This window comes from Danio rerio, chromosome 8 (genome assembly GCF_049306965.1).
Source record: "Danio rerio strain Tuebingen ecotype United States chromosome 8, GRCz12tu, whole genome shotgun sequence".
In the NCBI taxonomy this organism is placed as follows: domain Eukaryota; kingdom Metazoa; phylum Chordata; class Actinopteri; order Cypriniformes; family Danionidae; genus Danio; species Danio rerio.
Genome location: NC_133183.1, coordinates 10,553,974 through 10,570,658, shown reverse-complemented (window position 1 = coordinate 10,570,658; position 16,685 = coordinate 10,553,974). Strand labels below are relative to the sequence as shown.

At 34.0% G+C, this 16,685-nt stretch overlaps 1 protein-coding gene across 1 annotated transcript in view; it reads right to left on the bottom strand.

Annotated features, from left to right (window-relative positions):
- Window positions 1–16,685, bottom strand: part of bcap31 (B cell receptor associated protein 31) — a 55,752-nt gene that overhangs the window by 14,514 nt on the left and 24,553 nt on the right. The window contains 1 exon segment of the mRNA NM_200092.1: window positions 2,795–2,924. Coding sequence (NP_956386.1) covers window positions 2,795–2,924 — 130 coding nt within the window.

Genomic DNA, 16,685 nt, shown 5'->3' with positions numbered 1-16,685 from the left:
TTTCTTTCAAAAGAACCGCATTTATTTGAATTAGATTTATTTTGCAACAGTATAAATAACTTTACTCTCACTATTGATCAATTTAATGCTTCCTGTATAACATTAATTGACTTTAAAAAGTTCACACTGACCACAAACTTAAAACAGAAATCAATAACACATTTTATTTACATAACCTTTAAAGAACAGGTCGTCCTGAAATCTCTTGCTACAATGATAAAACAATGTTTTTATTTTAAGCTCACTGACAGTTTTGTGTAGTACCCCTTAAAAAGTGTTCAACTCAAGATGACCCCTTTACCCCATGGAGATAGAGGGTCATCAGCAGGCCTTGACCCCCTCAGCACTGTCTAAATACAGTTAAGGGAGGCATGGGAATCATGCTTACTGCGCTCATTCTTCTATGAGGAGTTTACTTCTGCTTCTGTTTTCTTGTGTTGCTCACTGTAGAGTCATTAGAAGGAACTAATCAACTTTCTAAACCCTCAAAATTTCACGTTTACATTTAGTCAGTTAGCAGATATTTTTTTATAGTCTTACAATTTAGGAGGCACTCAGCGAACAAGAAAAGGCAGCACACACAAAAAGGGCTAATTATATACAGGAACTCTTAGTGCTCATAGAATTAATTGCTAAAGTGAGGAGGGGGGAGTTTTTTGCTTTTTTTATTTAGAGAGTGGGAGGATTATTTCTACAGGTGGTTTGTCAAGCCCACTCACCTGTGTGAGGCACACTTCATAATAGGCGATACAGAAAAATCTGACATTGCGTTATTTTGTTTTTCCGTGATATATATTACGATATTGACCATTTCAATGTGGTCATGTCATTAACTCATGAACATTTCCTGCATGCTATTAAACTATCATAACTGTAAAAAGAGGAAATTCAATCATAACTTATTGTTAAAACAGCTGTCATAACATTATTTATCAATATGTGCCTCTTTTTCAATTTTAGGACGCTATAGAAATTAAATATGTAAAGCAGGAAATACGCTGGGACCATTGTTTTTGTTAACATCCCCCAAAATGGTCTATACTGCATCTATACAATTTCACCAAATGATTGAATAGCACGACTTGGAACGAAACTCAGAGAGGATGCACATGCATGCCCCCCATGTCTACTTTAGTGAACAGAACCTGTAAAGGGTGTGAATAACAGGTAACAAAGTTGTAAATAAGGTTCAGTTTGGGATCTTTTGGGAGCCACACGAGAAGTATGATCTGCATGCATGTTTTTTTATTTTTTTCAGAGTGACTACAGCCATGACATGAATGCACGCAGCAGTGAAAGTGAAAACGTTGCAGCCATCATTTAAAGGATTATATCGCATTATATCGCATTTTAGAGTTTAGAGTTATTACAGCAAGCATTAAATGTTTTTTTCAGTAGCAAACAGAGTGTTGTGCATGTAAATAAATGTTTACTGAGTCAGTATAACTACTCTAGCCTTTATAATGTTGAACATAATGGAACAGGGTATCAGATAATGACAAATGTCTCATTTTACCAGTGAAAAAAAATAGTCTAGTAATGTTCTCAATGACAAATGACAACCATATACCTCAAACATAATAATTCAACTTTTCAGCATTATATATAGTTTAATTCTGATGTAATAACTATACTGTGAATTACCAACCAGGACAAATTTAAAGTCTGTTTAAGTCCACCATTATAAGTATATACAAAATTTAGCATTTTAACCAACAGTAGACCTACACATAGGCCTAATATTATTGTTATTTTACCATATAATAATAGTCTACTCATATTAACCTGATTTTAAGCTAAAAAAAATGTGATTCTCATTTTAACCAGAATCGTGCAGCCCTAGTACATGCATGTTTTTACATTGATCTAATAATAAAATCTATATCTGTTTACAATTACATATTTATTTTGTAACTATATTTATAATTACACTGTTAACCCATTCCTTACCTTTACTTAACCTTAAACCTAACCATACCTCCAGACCCGTCCCTAACCTTATCTGTAGCCCACTTCAAGTGCACCAGAAGCTTTGTGCAATACTATATGAACACATTTTCTTATTTTTAAGGACTTGTGGAGCTGTTCATCAATGGATTTGCTCTTCAGTGTTTAGACTTTCAGTAGTGAAATTTAAACCAGACTGAACTGAACTGCACTGAACTTCAACTCTGAACACTGGACTGACAGTTTCAGTTTACTAGAACTTCAATGTTAAGCTGCTTTGACACACTCTACATTGTAAAATAGCACTATAGAAATAAATATAAATTGAATTTTCTGATGCAAGCAGACAATAATTAAAACCACATAATAAATGGTGGGACCCATTTATTTGTACATTTCCAATGCCACATGGCAACGAAAATCTCACAGGCCACTATTTATAATCAAATCAAATCCTAGAAGTTTGTTCATTAGCCTAACTTTATACACAGATAAACTTAATTTCTTAATATGCAGACAGCAGTGATATCAAATGGATAGCTCAAACAATTAAAGAATTTAATTATGATTTACTAACCCTCAGGTGATTATAAACCTTTATGGGTTTCTTTCGTCTGTTAAACACCAAGTAATATATTTTGAAGAAAGCAGAAAATCTGTAACCATTGAAATCCACAGTAGGAAAAACAAATAACATGGAAGTCAATGGATAATGATTATAAAATATCTTCCTTTGTGTTTAACAGAAGAAACTCAGACATGTTTGGAACAAGTGAAAGTAGAGTAAATGTAATTTTTGAGTGAACTGTCCCTTTAAGCACTGAATGAGCGATTCAGACTAATATACCTTTCTTGGTTGCGTCGAGTTCGTCCTTCAGCTGCCTGACCTCTTCCTTCAGATTTTTCTTGTCCTCCTCCACGCCACCTTTGGCCTTTCCACCCACTTCAGGCACTTCAATACCGGCTTGCCGCAGTTTCTGATGAGACACAGTCAGGCCTTTTGTTAGTCATATCATGGGATAATCAACTGTTTCTCAAATATTGTTAATCCAAGTTCCCTGAAGATATCGGAAGGGTGGCGATTATGGGATGATGACCAATGATCAAGATCTATTTGTTTTAGCAATACGTGCTATTGAGAGTATTTTTTTCTTTTTCTTGATCAACGATTCCTGTTAACAAAATCAAGTTTGTCCTGTTACATTCAGAAAAACATCAGATTGCAAGGATGGAAATACACGGCTTCTCTAAATTTACAGTTTATGGTTTTGTCTGTAAAACAATATTCACATTTCCTTCAAATTTAAAATAAAAATGTTGTCATAAAAATATTAAACAATTTCAAAATAGCAAAAATTTTTTTGTTGTTTTGTAGCTGTTGTTCGTACTGACACGCTTTATCAAAAAGACACTTGCACAGTACTATTAAGACATAGAATGATAGAGCAAATGAACGGTTCAACAAACAATAGAATAAAAAGTAGAACGAACGATCTAATGATTGAATAACCAAACAAACAAACAAAAACAAATAATAAAATGAATAAACAAACAATAGAATAAAAACAAGTGATAGAACGAACAAACTAACGATAGAATGAACAAACGACAGAACGAACAAACAATAAACAAACTAACAAACAGTAGAACAAACAAATGATAGAATAAACAAACAACTGATAAAATGAACAAAAACAATAAAAAAAGAACAAACAAATGATAAAACAAGTGCACAACCAATAGAACAAACAAACAAACGATAGAACAAACAAACAAACAATAAACAAACTAAAAAATAAAAGAATAAACAAACAAATGATGAAATTAACAAACAAATGATAAAATAAACAAACATGACAGAACAAACAAACGGTGAAAAAAAGACAAGTGATAAAACGAACATACAAACAACAGAACGAACAAACGATAAAACAAATGAACAACCAATAGAACGAATGAACAAATGACAGAACGAAGAAAGGATAGAATGAACAATCAATCAAGTAATAGATAGATATGTAGATGTGTTTTTAGCATTTTAATTTTTACCCATATACATCTATATAATTGGAATTATTTCATACAAACTGAAGTGGTTTTATTATTAATCAACATAAACTTCATTTTTAATTTAGAAAAGTAAAAAATAACAAAAAATATTTCATATTTATAATTTCATTTTCAGCAAGGATTCATTTCAAGTTTTTAAGTTGTTTAATGATTACATTTTTTTGGTAACAAAAATCAAGTCTCATCCTGCATTTTAACAAATACCCTGCTTCATCCTGAAAGATGTCAGATCGCACATATAAACGGTGTCGTGTAAACAGAAAGATATTTCAGCTAAAATAAATGCAAGCATGCTACAGTTAATACAATTAATTATGCATAGTTACATGCAACTAACCCTAAACCCAACCATACAGTAGGTACATGTAATAATTGCACTTATTGTATTAGTTTAGTGAATAGTAACCCTGTAACAGGAACACCTTAAAATAAAAATGTAATCTTTTGGGGTTTTTGGTATAAAGTGTTAATAGTTTTAAGTGTTATTTTGTCACGCTTTATCAATTTGTCTGTTCAGATCTACATATTTTGAAGGCCATTTTCTCAAAAGGAGTTTTTTTCTAGCCATTTGGCAGTATTTTTTGAGTTAAGGAGTGATGAATAAATCAACAAATACTCAAAATGCTCTTTGTAAAACATATTTGGCCCCAATGTGTCAGAAAAAGTAGCAATTTTGAACCTGACTTAATCCAATGTTCAGATTTTTGCAAAAAGTATATTCAAATCAGTGAGTTTACTGAAATAGTACCTCATTTTCATACACAAACATGTAAAAATGTAATACAAAAATGTTTTTAATGTATTCTATAGTCAAATTACCAGTTTGTAAACATTCAAGATGCGTGCGCATCGAGGTTGCAGAAAAAACACAGGAGCACTAACATTTACAGCGAGGGAATGACATCCGATGCAGTTGTTGTTGTCCTGGAGATTATATTGATTACATATGTATATTGTCCTAGAAATTATATTGATTACATATGTATATTATTTACATAATGCTTTCAGCGTATTATAACAGCTTGTCACCCAGTGATATGCACAGTTATTCAGCAAAATTAACGTTAAAGTGAGCGCAGTTCGTCTGACTTGAATCGGATTGTTCTTATTCCATTTGCAATAGCACCCTTCCAATGGATACTGGATAAGACAAAAATCAACCATCTCATTGAAACTCTAAGTGATTTTACAAGAGAAGTTTGAGGCCTACAAGTCTTTGGATGCCAACAATTTTGTTCTGTGTGGTCATGTGCAAGAAATAATGTTCCCTGATTACCAGATTCAAAATCATGTAGTGCTAAAAACCGAGGTTCTGCCTAGCCAAAGACAAGGAAAGAAGACTGAACTGTACAAGGCCTGGGTAATCATCAACAAGCAAAACTACTGCATTCTGACAGCAAACTGCAATTGTATTGCAGGGTATGTGAACTTACACCTTTACATTTCATTCTAAGCATTCAGTGTCCATCGTTTAATTAACCTTAGCTGTTTTTGCTAATATCGTTGCTGCAATCAAACACGAGTAATGTGTATGATTCAGCATAGCTTGAACTTGCCTGATATAGATTATAGAACTCTATTCAGCTCCATGTTAGCCAAAGACGTCTGTGGTTGGCATTAAAAGCAGTGTGGTGTACAATAAAATTTTATTTTAATTCGATTTTGGCATCCTACTGCACAACACAACGTGTTTGCGGTATGCGCGGCTGAACTCGTGTGACATAGGTTGGTAATTCCACTATAAACTGGGAAGTATGGTAAAAACTATTAGGTTTTATTTACCCTCTTCACCTGTGGTTTGACCAAACCTCACACATTTTGGATTTCATAGGGTCATTATTGAACTCTAAAATAGTTTAAAACTCTTACATTGGAAATATGTGCTCAGGACTATATTTTCATGCAGTTTTGTTTTCACAAACCCAGTAGAGGGCACGGTGTACATTTTTGACAATCTCAAATACATTACTGGGGCATGTTTTCTAGAATGTTCCATTTCTCTAAAATCAATGTGGACATTTCTGGAAGTCTCAATGTCCTTCTTGTGCACGTCCGTGAGAGAAGTCAATTGGCTTTTTCGTCGTGCATAATATATCAGCTTGATACAGACTCACCCACACACACCCTACCCTAAACCCAACCCAAGTCAGCGGTAACACCCAATATAATTCGTCACAGCCATATGTACCAGTGAGCACATATTCCTTAGTTCTCAAAAATGTACACCAGGGTACATTTTACCAAAGAGCCTACGTTAATAAAAGAGCACATGCTTAAAAAACATTATGTACTCTTGTTCTGCTTACAAATTAACACACAACAGCACGAGGAGCATTGCTGTAAAGTTGTCAAGGGTCATGCAAGTTTCTCATACCGTGAAAATCTCCCTGTACATGTTAGACAAATCATTAAAACCTGCCTGAGTGAATATTTGAATGCTAAACAGCTCAAGGTATGCGACCCGAGGGACATTGACGTTCAGAAATGAGCCCTTTCCAAGTGACCCGGACAAGGGAACAAACACAGGAGACTTTTAAATCACGTCAAACAAGAGAAAGATGTTTTTTTGCCTCTGGAGAGAAAGAAAAAAAACTAGATCTGGGTCAGATGATGTTTTGGATGATGTTTCCTGCAGATACAGTAAAAGAGAGTTCAAATACAACTGAAGTGCATAAAAAGATTAAACTTAAATGGGACAGAGAGCAGAGAGCTGGGTAATGTGCAAGCCATAATGACCCCTTCATTTATGAAATGGGACAATTTTTCACCTAGCCGTATAGCTGCACGATTAACCAAAAAAAAAATTGCGATCTCGATTCAACCCCCCACACAAATCCTAATCCAGCATCTCGACAATTCAGCCAAATATATTTTCAAGTTTGAAAGAAGCATGAAGGCTGTCGCACAAGGCATCATGTTGTTTGATTTACGTTGCTCAGCACAGTGAATCAGGGTCTCGTAAGAAAAACTGACTTTTTCGCTTTTGCTTACAACAAAAAATTAAAAAACGAAATTTTGGCTCAATTTTCGTTTTTTTTTTATTATTACTTTTAGGGTAGGAAAACGAAAAAACTAATTTTAAATTCATTATTCACAAGTAGGCAGTGCTGAAATGCCCTCATAATAAGAGCCCTCTGCGGACCATACTCAGGCTTTTATTTATTATTATTTAATTATATATATAAACTAAGTTTACATATTCTGTCATTTGATCAGTTATTAGGTCTACATTCACGCCTTTGACATACACGATGTAAAGCTCTGACAAGGTGCCTTTATTTAGCCTGTAGCCTATACAATAGGTTAGATTTGTTTTACATATAATGTTCCATCACTTTAAATGTATATATTTTTTATATATATAGTTTACATAATTTGAAATAATTTACGGTTTTAAAAAATGTACGCAAACGCAGTAATTGTAAGCCTGATAACTGATCAAATGTCAGAATATGTAAACAAAGTTTATATATGAGCAATTCCATGCAAATGTCAACCTTGCCATGAATAAACTTTTTTCACCAAAATACGGAAACCGTTTCTGAGTTTTTTTGTATAAGAAAAGTATTTTACAGTACAGTAAAAATACTAAGAATGTATCTGTCAATGTTTTCAAACTATTATGTTTGATTTAGCAAAGTCACACAAGCGGCAATTTCACATCTGTCACATTCATAACGGAGAGATGTCACATCCATAACGACACTTTTTTCCCTCATAAATGTGAAAAATTAAATAAAATAAAGTCAATAATTTTTGTTTTATAGAGAGCCAACTCTTTTCCATTTGATTATTATTGTTTCTTTTGGGTTGTGCAGTTTAATTAACAGAATTTCTACAAAGTATGTTGCATACTATACATTCGCAGACTTTTTTGTCACATCCATAAGGCATGTTTATTTTCCAGATTTAAAGCACAAAATATGTTTACAGATTGATATTTTTCTGGTCCCATAACTCTGTGGTCAGTTGTTCTGGAGAATATAAACATAAGTTTTAATATAATGTTAACATATACTTTTTACGTGAATTTATGTTTATTAAGATTTTACTGCAAATGTCACATCCATAACGCTGGAATTGCTCATATATATATATAAATAAATAATAATAATTAAAAGCCTGGGTATGGTCCGAGCTCCGATTTGGTTGACCAATTAGAGGAAAATGAGCGTTTCAGCACCACCTACATGTGTATAATGTATTTTAAAGTCCTTTTTTTGTTTTCCTACCCTAAATTAAAAAAACGAAAAACGAGACAAAATCTTGTTTTTTTGTGAGCAAGAGAAAAACGGAAAAACGGCCGTTTTCTTAAATTCTTTTTTTTTTTTTTTTTTGAAAACGGAACTGAAATGGACTGATCATATTCTGATTAACGTGGTCACCTCCAACACCTCCAAAGTGCCACATACTGTATTTATAAGGTATAATTAGTTTTTAAATGTCATTTCTGATGTATTCATGGTCGCGAATACGTCTCACAAGTGAGCTTTTTGTTTACTAAGAGGACAGACCACCTCTCAGTACTAAACAAACAGTGAAAGATGTTGCTTTCGCAAATCATTAGCGAATTGTTAGCTCGCGAATTATCTATACTTTAGTGAACAGAACCTGTATAGGCTGTGAACAACAGGTAATAAAATTGTAAATAACATTCAGTGTACTGCACAAAGCGATTGTTTTTGAAACCGCGTGGGAAGTATGAGTTGCATGTTTTTTGACATGCAAATCACATGACATGACATGTGCCGTACATCTACAGAATCATGAGAAAATCATGATTTTGATCTTAAGCAAAAAAATTCTCATTTTAGCCAGAATTGTGGAGCCCTACCTTGCCATTTATATAAAATCAAGAATCTATGCATTGCTTCCTGTGAAGAAGAGATGCACATTTTTTTGGGGCACGATAGTAAAAGAATGATTTCTAAGAAAACGCATAACATACGCATGATAAAAATTTAATAATACATTTTCTTATTAGCATATGAATAAATGAATCTATTAATTTTGTTGAAAGCACATGGCCACCAGTTTATTAAACAATTTACGAGAACAAAAATCACAACAACAACAAAAAAGTAAATTGATTTATGCCACAAGTGAGCTAAAAATAACATCTTTAAAGTGTAGAACATTTTAACCACCAAACTCACACAAAACCCCATCAGTCCTTTATTACCGAAGGAGCGATCTCAGCTAATAGCATTATGCATTATTAAAAAACTATTTGACATAACTAATAGCAGCAATATAACCACACTTTATGAAGCAGAATCTTGCAAAATTCATGCCCTTATTCACACTTGATTAAATATGAGACTGCTCCGACATTTGCTTGGGGACCAGTAATGGAGAACAGAATGATCTTGAACAGATACAGAGACTTTTGACCAAGGGGACCAAAAAAACGGACAAACTAGTGCCCGCCTTTTTTATTTATTTATTATTTTTAATGACAGTTAAACACGTTATTCTTGCTTGTAATCTCAGTCTATACAAATTCCATTGAGCTGCACAAACATGTTGTATTTGCTGAGTTTAGTTGCTAATGTTGATTCACAAATCAATAGCAACACTGTAAAATATATCTTTAACAGTATTTTGTGACTTATGTTTTTTTATCGTTTATTAATGATCTCAAATTGAATTACGAGACTTTGATCTCTCCTCTGATATGTTAAAACTAATGTTAAAACATTTTTTTAAACGGACTTTGACATTTATTAGTTTAAAGTAATGTATTGTATTGTGTGAGTTGATCAAAAAAATGTGCAACACTATGCCTCCAAAATAATATAAAAAATGCTCCCAGAATTGTTGTTATTGTATGGACTTATTTCTATATAAATGATTTATTTATATAATACGTTTTGAACTACTAGAAATCTTAATAAAGTCACTGTGAAACGGCAGAGCTGAATTTCCAACATTAAACCTTGTGTGCTGTTCGCAAGTAGTACTCACTGCAGTGCCACACAGGCAGAGCTGAGCTCCAGGAAGGTGGAGCGAATCCGATTCATTCTAAAACATTGTGTTAACAGGGCTCGAAATTGCGACCATTTTGGTCGCATATGCGCCCGAAAATTAATCGATGCGACCTCATAATATATTTGGGCGCATTAGTGCGACCTGTTTTGATTTTTTTTTTAAAACGTGCTGAATCGCTCTTCCCTGCCGCTATATTGGTTCATATTAGCTGTCAATCAATCAAGGCTTTTCACTGTTAGATGACATGGAGGGAGCTTTTATGTCCACGGGAAATGCAAACGGCTAAAGAGTGAAAACTTAAAGCACGCAGGTTTGCAAAGTGCAAACCCCACCTAAAGTTGAGGCGCAGATGAGAGCGATCATGACACGTGGTGAATATTGATCTGCCAGCTGAGATCAATCGAGTACGCGCTTCTTGGAGAAGGTGCCCGAATCTCCATGCGTTGCATTCACTGCGTATTCAGCGCAAATGTCCGCTAAAAGTCAAATCTAATACTGTATCATCGCCAAAGAAGCCCGCCTTTACTAAGTTTACACTGAAACTGCGTCTCATAACAAACAGCGGTATTGCGCCGGTGCTCAACCTGCTCATAAATTGGGTCGGCTGACTCGCCTGCTTTTCCACAAACACAGAAAAATGAAAATCAGCTCAGACTGAACATTTAAATTGACACAAACTGAAACCAAAACTTTTAAAGAGTGATAGAAATGAGACTTTACTTACTTTCTTTTGCCTATTCTTTCTTGAGGTGTATATATATATATTTTATTTAGTTACTGATGACTGTTTTGCAGCTTTCAGCCTTGAATTTAATATTTTATTATAATCTTTTGTTTGTTTTGCAGCAGAAATATTATTTATTAAACTGACATGCATATATATGTTGTTTAGCAGTACAAAATCAATATTTCTTACTGCAATGCTTCATTTTTGTTTGATGCAAACTATACAATTATTTTTCATAAAGTAACAGACTTTTTATAGCAGATAACTTGCATTCAAGCACATTCAAGGCAGCATGATGATGACAAATGGAATTCATTGTTACTATTATTGTCATCATCATCATCATTAATATTCTAGAATTTTAATATATACACATTTTGGAATTATTGCACACAAATATCAATGTCATCTCAGCATTAGTTAGATAGTTGTTTCTGGTTTTTGTTAGTCCTAATTGATGTTGTTTTAAAATACAATAAGTCCCTTAAAATACAATTTGCAGCGGTGCTCAATCAATTTTTGGTGGGTGCTCCTAAATTTTTTCTGGTGCTCCTAAATTTTTGAAGTTGGGAGCACCGTGCTACCAAATAAAAAAGTTAATTTCGAGCCCTGATTAAAACTAAAACGTATAAGTTTAAACAGGGCCTGGGTCTCAATTTGGTCAAAACTGTCTCTGCATTTCAGCAAATGGAATGATTTTTGGTGACAAATCTAATTTTTACACATAATTTGAAAAAATGCTTTAAAAATGTTAAAAAATTCAACAATACACTCTGCGCAAATTTACTACCTTTTTGTTATGTTGGTGTCTGTTTTTGCCCCATTGACTTCCATTTTAATGACATTTTTTGATTGCAAAGTCGTGACATTATATACATTTTTTTTGTTGTTGAAATTAAATTGATTATACCACTGATTCCACTAATTAATTTATTCTCACTATCATTTACATCAGTAGTTTTTCACATTTAATATATATTTAATATTAAATATTTCAGATATTTTATTTTGCTCACTTTTTCAATGTAAAAGTGCAGGTCGCATAATCAGACGTTTTATTTTCACAAAAGTTATTTGAAACATTTAAACAGATACTTTCCATGTAAAGTCACCTTTGTAGATTTAATTTAATAGACATCTATATTTGAACCTTATATTTAACCCAAGTATAAAAAAACTAAACTGAAGGTTTAAAAAAAATGGAAAAAAACAAGTTAAAGTTTTAGTTAAAGTTCAAAATTAAAAATTATAATAATGTTGAAAATTCAGAAAAGGCCAGAGGAAAACCTGGCTTTAAATAAATAAAAAATGTAGCGATTAAATAATAATAATAATAATAATAATCATTATAATAATAATAATAATCATTATAATAATTCTTTGTGTGTGTGTAATAAAAATTCAAAGCCCTACTTCAAACCTGGTTACTAGAACTTCCCTCTACCCTGCATGTGGAAAGACTTATATGTATTATTCTAGAAAAAAAAAAAAGGTTTTTCAATATTTGGAAGAGATAAAATTTGTAACTTTTACTGTTAGTCATCAGTTGCAGAGCAAAATAAGATTAGCTTCTGGCCTCAAAATACATGGTTATATGGAGAATAGTGTGTGTGAGTGTGAGAGAGACTTTTATACACTTACCTTGATGTGTTTGAGAAAATCAAAAATAAGCACCTCTAGCTCTCAGCTCTCAGAACATAGTAATTATAGTAAGTGTGCATTTACGCACTTATGTTATAATTTACTGTTTTACTAAACTCCATATAAATGGCGGAAACTTTTTTGCACAGGCCTATCTAAAGGGGTAATTGTGCCAACTGATGATCAACAGTAAAAAGTTTGACCTCTTCCTAATAAGGAAAAACACCAACAATCAAGAATGTATGATTATTTGATGTCAAATGTCATTATAATGGAAGTCAATGGGGCAAAAACAGCCACGAACATAACGAAAGGGTAGTCAACTACCCTTACACAAGGGTTAAAAGCTGATAGAGCTTACATCCGGTAAATGCTAGTGGGAAAGAGGTAGGAGATAAGGAATCAATAAAGGCACTTTAGCAGGTCACACACTGTTCTCACCTCTTTACCTCAGAGCACGACTCTGTTAACATCAACACATCAATAATAACTGAAGAAAAAAAAAACCTATCATAAAGGCCGGTCGGGTCGTCTCGCCCTCCAGAAGGACACATCGTTCCAGAAAAACACTGCAGCACAACGCTGAGATTTACAGGCCTCATTCTGTTAGAGTCAAACTTCATTTACTAAATTGAAATATTCCACCATCTGTCATTCAGTACGGCTTGTGCTCTTGTTTATGGTGGCGCTACACCATTTGACAGACGTGAATTATGGCGGCATGCGAGTGTGTATGTGTGTGATAACCCACGTGTGCCATAGTGTGAGACCTCATGCAAAGATCAATGCGGTGACTTACTGCACGTCAGCACTGTAATTGAGCCACACGCTGCTGATCTATCCCTGCATTCTCCATACTCGGGCATCTACATACTAACAGACCACAATACAGAGCATGCTGTTTCCAGGATTTAACAACTAACTAGATATACAGTTGAAGTTACAATTATTGGCCCTCCTGTGATTTCTTTATTATATTTACCAAATGAGGATTAATAGAGATTAATTAATATTTTTACAGCATTTACTATAATATTATTTCATCTAGAGAAAGTCTTATTTGTTTTATTTCGGCTAGAATAAAAGCAGTTTTTAATTCTAAAAGCCATTTTAAGGTCCATGTTATTAGCTTGCTTGAGCAGTATTTTTTCCGATTGTCTACAGACCAAAACATTGTAATACAGTGACTTTCCCAACCGGCTAAACTTTTATAAAAACTTTTGTTTTTTGGGATTTCCGCCTGTATTTTACCTACCCAAATTTAAAAGCTTCCCAAATCCACATGCAGAGGTGTAAATGCAAAAATGTGGTATCATTTTAAAGAAAACCCTTTGAATTTTCATAAAACACTATTGAAAGTGTTTAAATTAACTGTATATGTCGTCTGTTATAATAAACACCTAAAAAAAGAGGCGCTTTTTGTATTTTTTTTCTTTTAAACTCAAATTTGAAAGTGTACCTTTTAGGTTCTGTGTGGTCTAGCGTGCTGTTATTAATTTTGGTGGTTCCTGCATATGTCTGTAAACATAGCAAAAAAGAAAAATGTCTCTACCATAATCTATGCAAAAGTTATTGTATTCCAACTGATGAGAGGTGCAATACAAGCCACAGGGACCGATCATTGTTTTCATATTTCACTATTCTTCTGTTTGATCAAACATAATTCACTGTGTTTGGACCACATCAGACATATAAAAGGATTACATATGCACATCACCTCAAAAACAGAGGAAAAATGGCCCTGAAATGGCCAACTCGCTCCTTAAGATCTCAAAATTCAGGGCTTCTGGTAGTACCTAGAATAGCAAAATCAAGTAAAGGAGGTCGAGCCTTCTCTTTCATGGCTCCTACACTCTGGAATAGCCTTCCTGGTAATGTCCGAGGCTCAGACACACTCTCCCAGTTCAAAACTAGATTAAAGACCTATCTGTTTAGTAAAGCATACACTCAATGCATCACCTAGCGGGTTCCACACTGGCTTCTGCATCTTGCTTATATACACTATGAACAGCAGCTACGCTAATTATTCTCTTTATTCTCTATTTTCACCTGGGGATACTCATCCCGAGGTCCTCAGATTAGGCAGAGTCACTGATTGGATCAAAGACCAGCGACGTGATGATCCCAAGGATTCCATATCCGGGACCAGGCCATATCCTGAGCTGCTGCTGCGCTGATGGTCGTGGGGAGTGGAGAACATGTGTCTGATTCCAGCGACGCTCCAGGGACAGACAAGTCTTCACTGAGGCCATCTTCCAGCCTAAACCACGGCGAATGAAGTTCTGCACAAGACTTTTGGCCAGCGGAGAAATTAAAATGGTCGTGCCCAACTGAGTCTGGTTCTCTCAAGGTTTTTTTTCTTCACTCCCATCAGGTGAAGTTTTTTTTCCCTCTCCGCTGTCGCCACTGCCTCACATGGTTCAGGATTGGTAGAGCTACGCATCGATGAATTTGCTCTTCAGTGTTTGAACTCTCAGTAATGATTAAATCACACTGAACTGAGCTAAACTGAACTGAACTGAACTTAAACACTAAAACCTGAACCACACTGTTCCAGTTACTGAACCACACTGTTCCAGTTACTATGACCATTTATGTGAAGCTGCTTTGACACAATCTACATTGTAAAAGCGCTATACAAATAAAGCTGAATTGAATTGAATTGAACTGAAGCACATAGCATAAGGTAAGAGATGACAGCCGTCTTTGCTATCTGCCTGGGGTAGCTTATTGATCAGAAATGTATTGTTTTCACTTCAGAAGTGGATTACATGAAAGGCAAAGACCTATAGATGGCGCTTATTTTAGCAGAATAAAATATGACCATGCCTTGATTTTTAATTATTCAATTAGGACAGTAAGGTCTGAATTTGCTTAGACAAAAGTCTTGTCACTAAAGAGAAATCATGTACAGTATAGAATATAAAGTCATGCTGCAGTGGAAAAAGAATGAATATTGTGTATGACTCCCATGAGCTTGGAGGACTGCATCCATACATCTCGGTAATGACTCAAATAACTTAATAATAAAGTCATCACAATATCTAGTAAAATAGTATGTATTGTCATCATGTAAAAGATTTTAAAAAACAGTTATTAGAAATTAGTTATTGAAACTATTATGTTTAGAAATGAAAATATACAGGGCGCTAATAATTCATGAGGGCTAATACTTCTGACTTCAACTGTACATTTAAAAGAAATATTCAAAATTCAATAATGTTTATTAATATAGCACTTTTCACAATAATTATCAAACTAAAGTATCTTTACAAAAGGTGACATTATTACCACATTACAATCCAAATTAGAAAAGTTAAGGAGTATAGCATGCACATTGTGTCACACAGTGTCCTATCCATAAAGGTGATGTCTATGTGTATTTGAAATAGAAGTGCAGTGCATTGTTTTCATGATAATCAGTGCTTACAGACTTTTCTCTTTTGGTTTGAAGGATCAATAAAGGTATATTAAAGGAGAGGTTTGTCAGCGCAGATAATTATATGCAAGGAAAAGCAGATCGATGGCAATTCAGAATGTCAATATGAGACAGAAGGTCAATTACAACTTAAGCAAATATTAAGGTGAAATATTAGATGAGAAATGTACTTAAAACCAGCAAACAAATTGATAACGCTGCACTGAAATCTGAAAAAAGCTGATGTAGTAGAATTACTAATAATAAAACTGAAATAAAAAGTATTTAATGCTGTGCATTTAAATTAAATAAATAAACAATTATGACAAATGCACTACTAAATAAATACAAATTAGAGCTGTTGTTTTATTTCTAACAAGAATCATTTGATGAAATGTAAAAAAAAACTCCACTTAGGGATCACAGACTGGTGCTTGAGAAATTTCAATCCAGTGCAATAATAACTAATCATTAAAACACAGCCGTGACTGAACTGTATGATGTCAAGTCTGTGATGAGCAGACAAATGTCATCAGCTTTTCTCATATAGTGTGCTGTAATCTCCAGTCTGAACGTCATATAGCATTATTGAAATCAAACGGAACACTCAGAACTTTCTTCTTTCACTGGATTTAAAGAGACCTGTTAATGTGGAACTGATCTACAGAACTATAGTTCCCATTTACACTATCAGATTATCTAACAGATGTGACTGGCAATTCCCTTGAATTTCCCTGGAAGTCCATCAGACACAAATAGGTTTAGTTCCCTTAAGGGCACAACATCGAAAGATAGTCAATAAACTATAACCTGGCAGTTACAAACCAAACCTCAACTAAACCAAAATCTCTAAACTCCACCCTTTTGGTTACTTGCCCTATTTCAGATGTC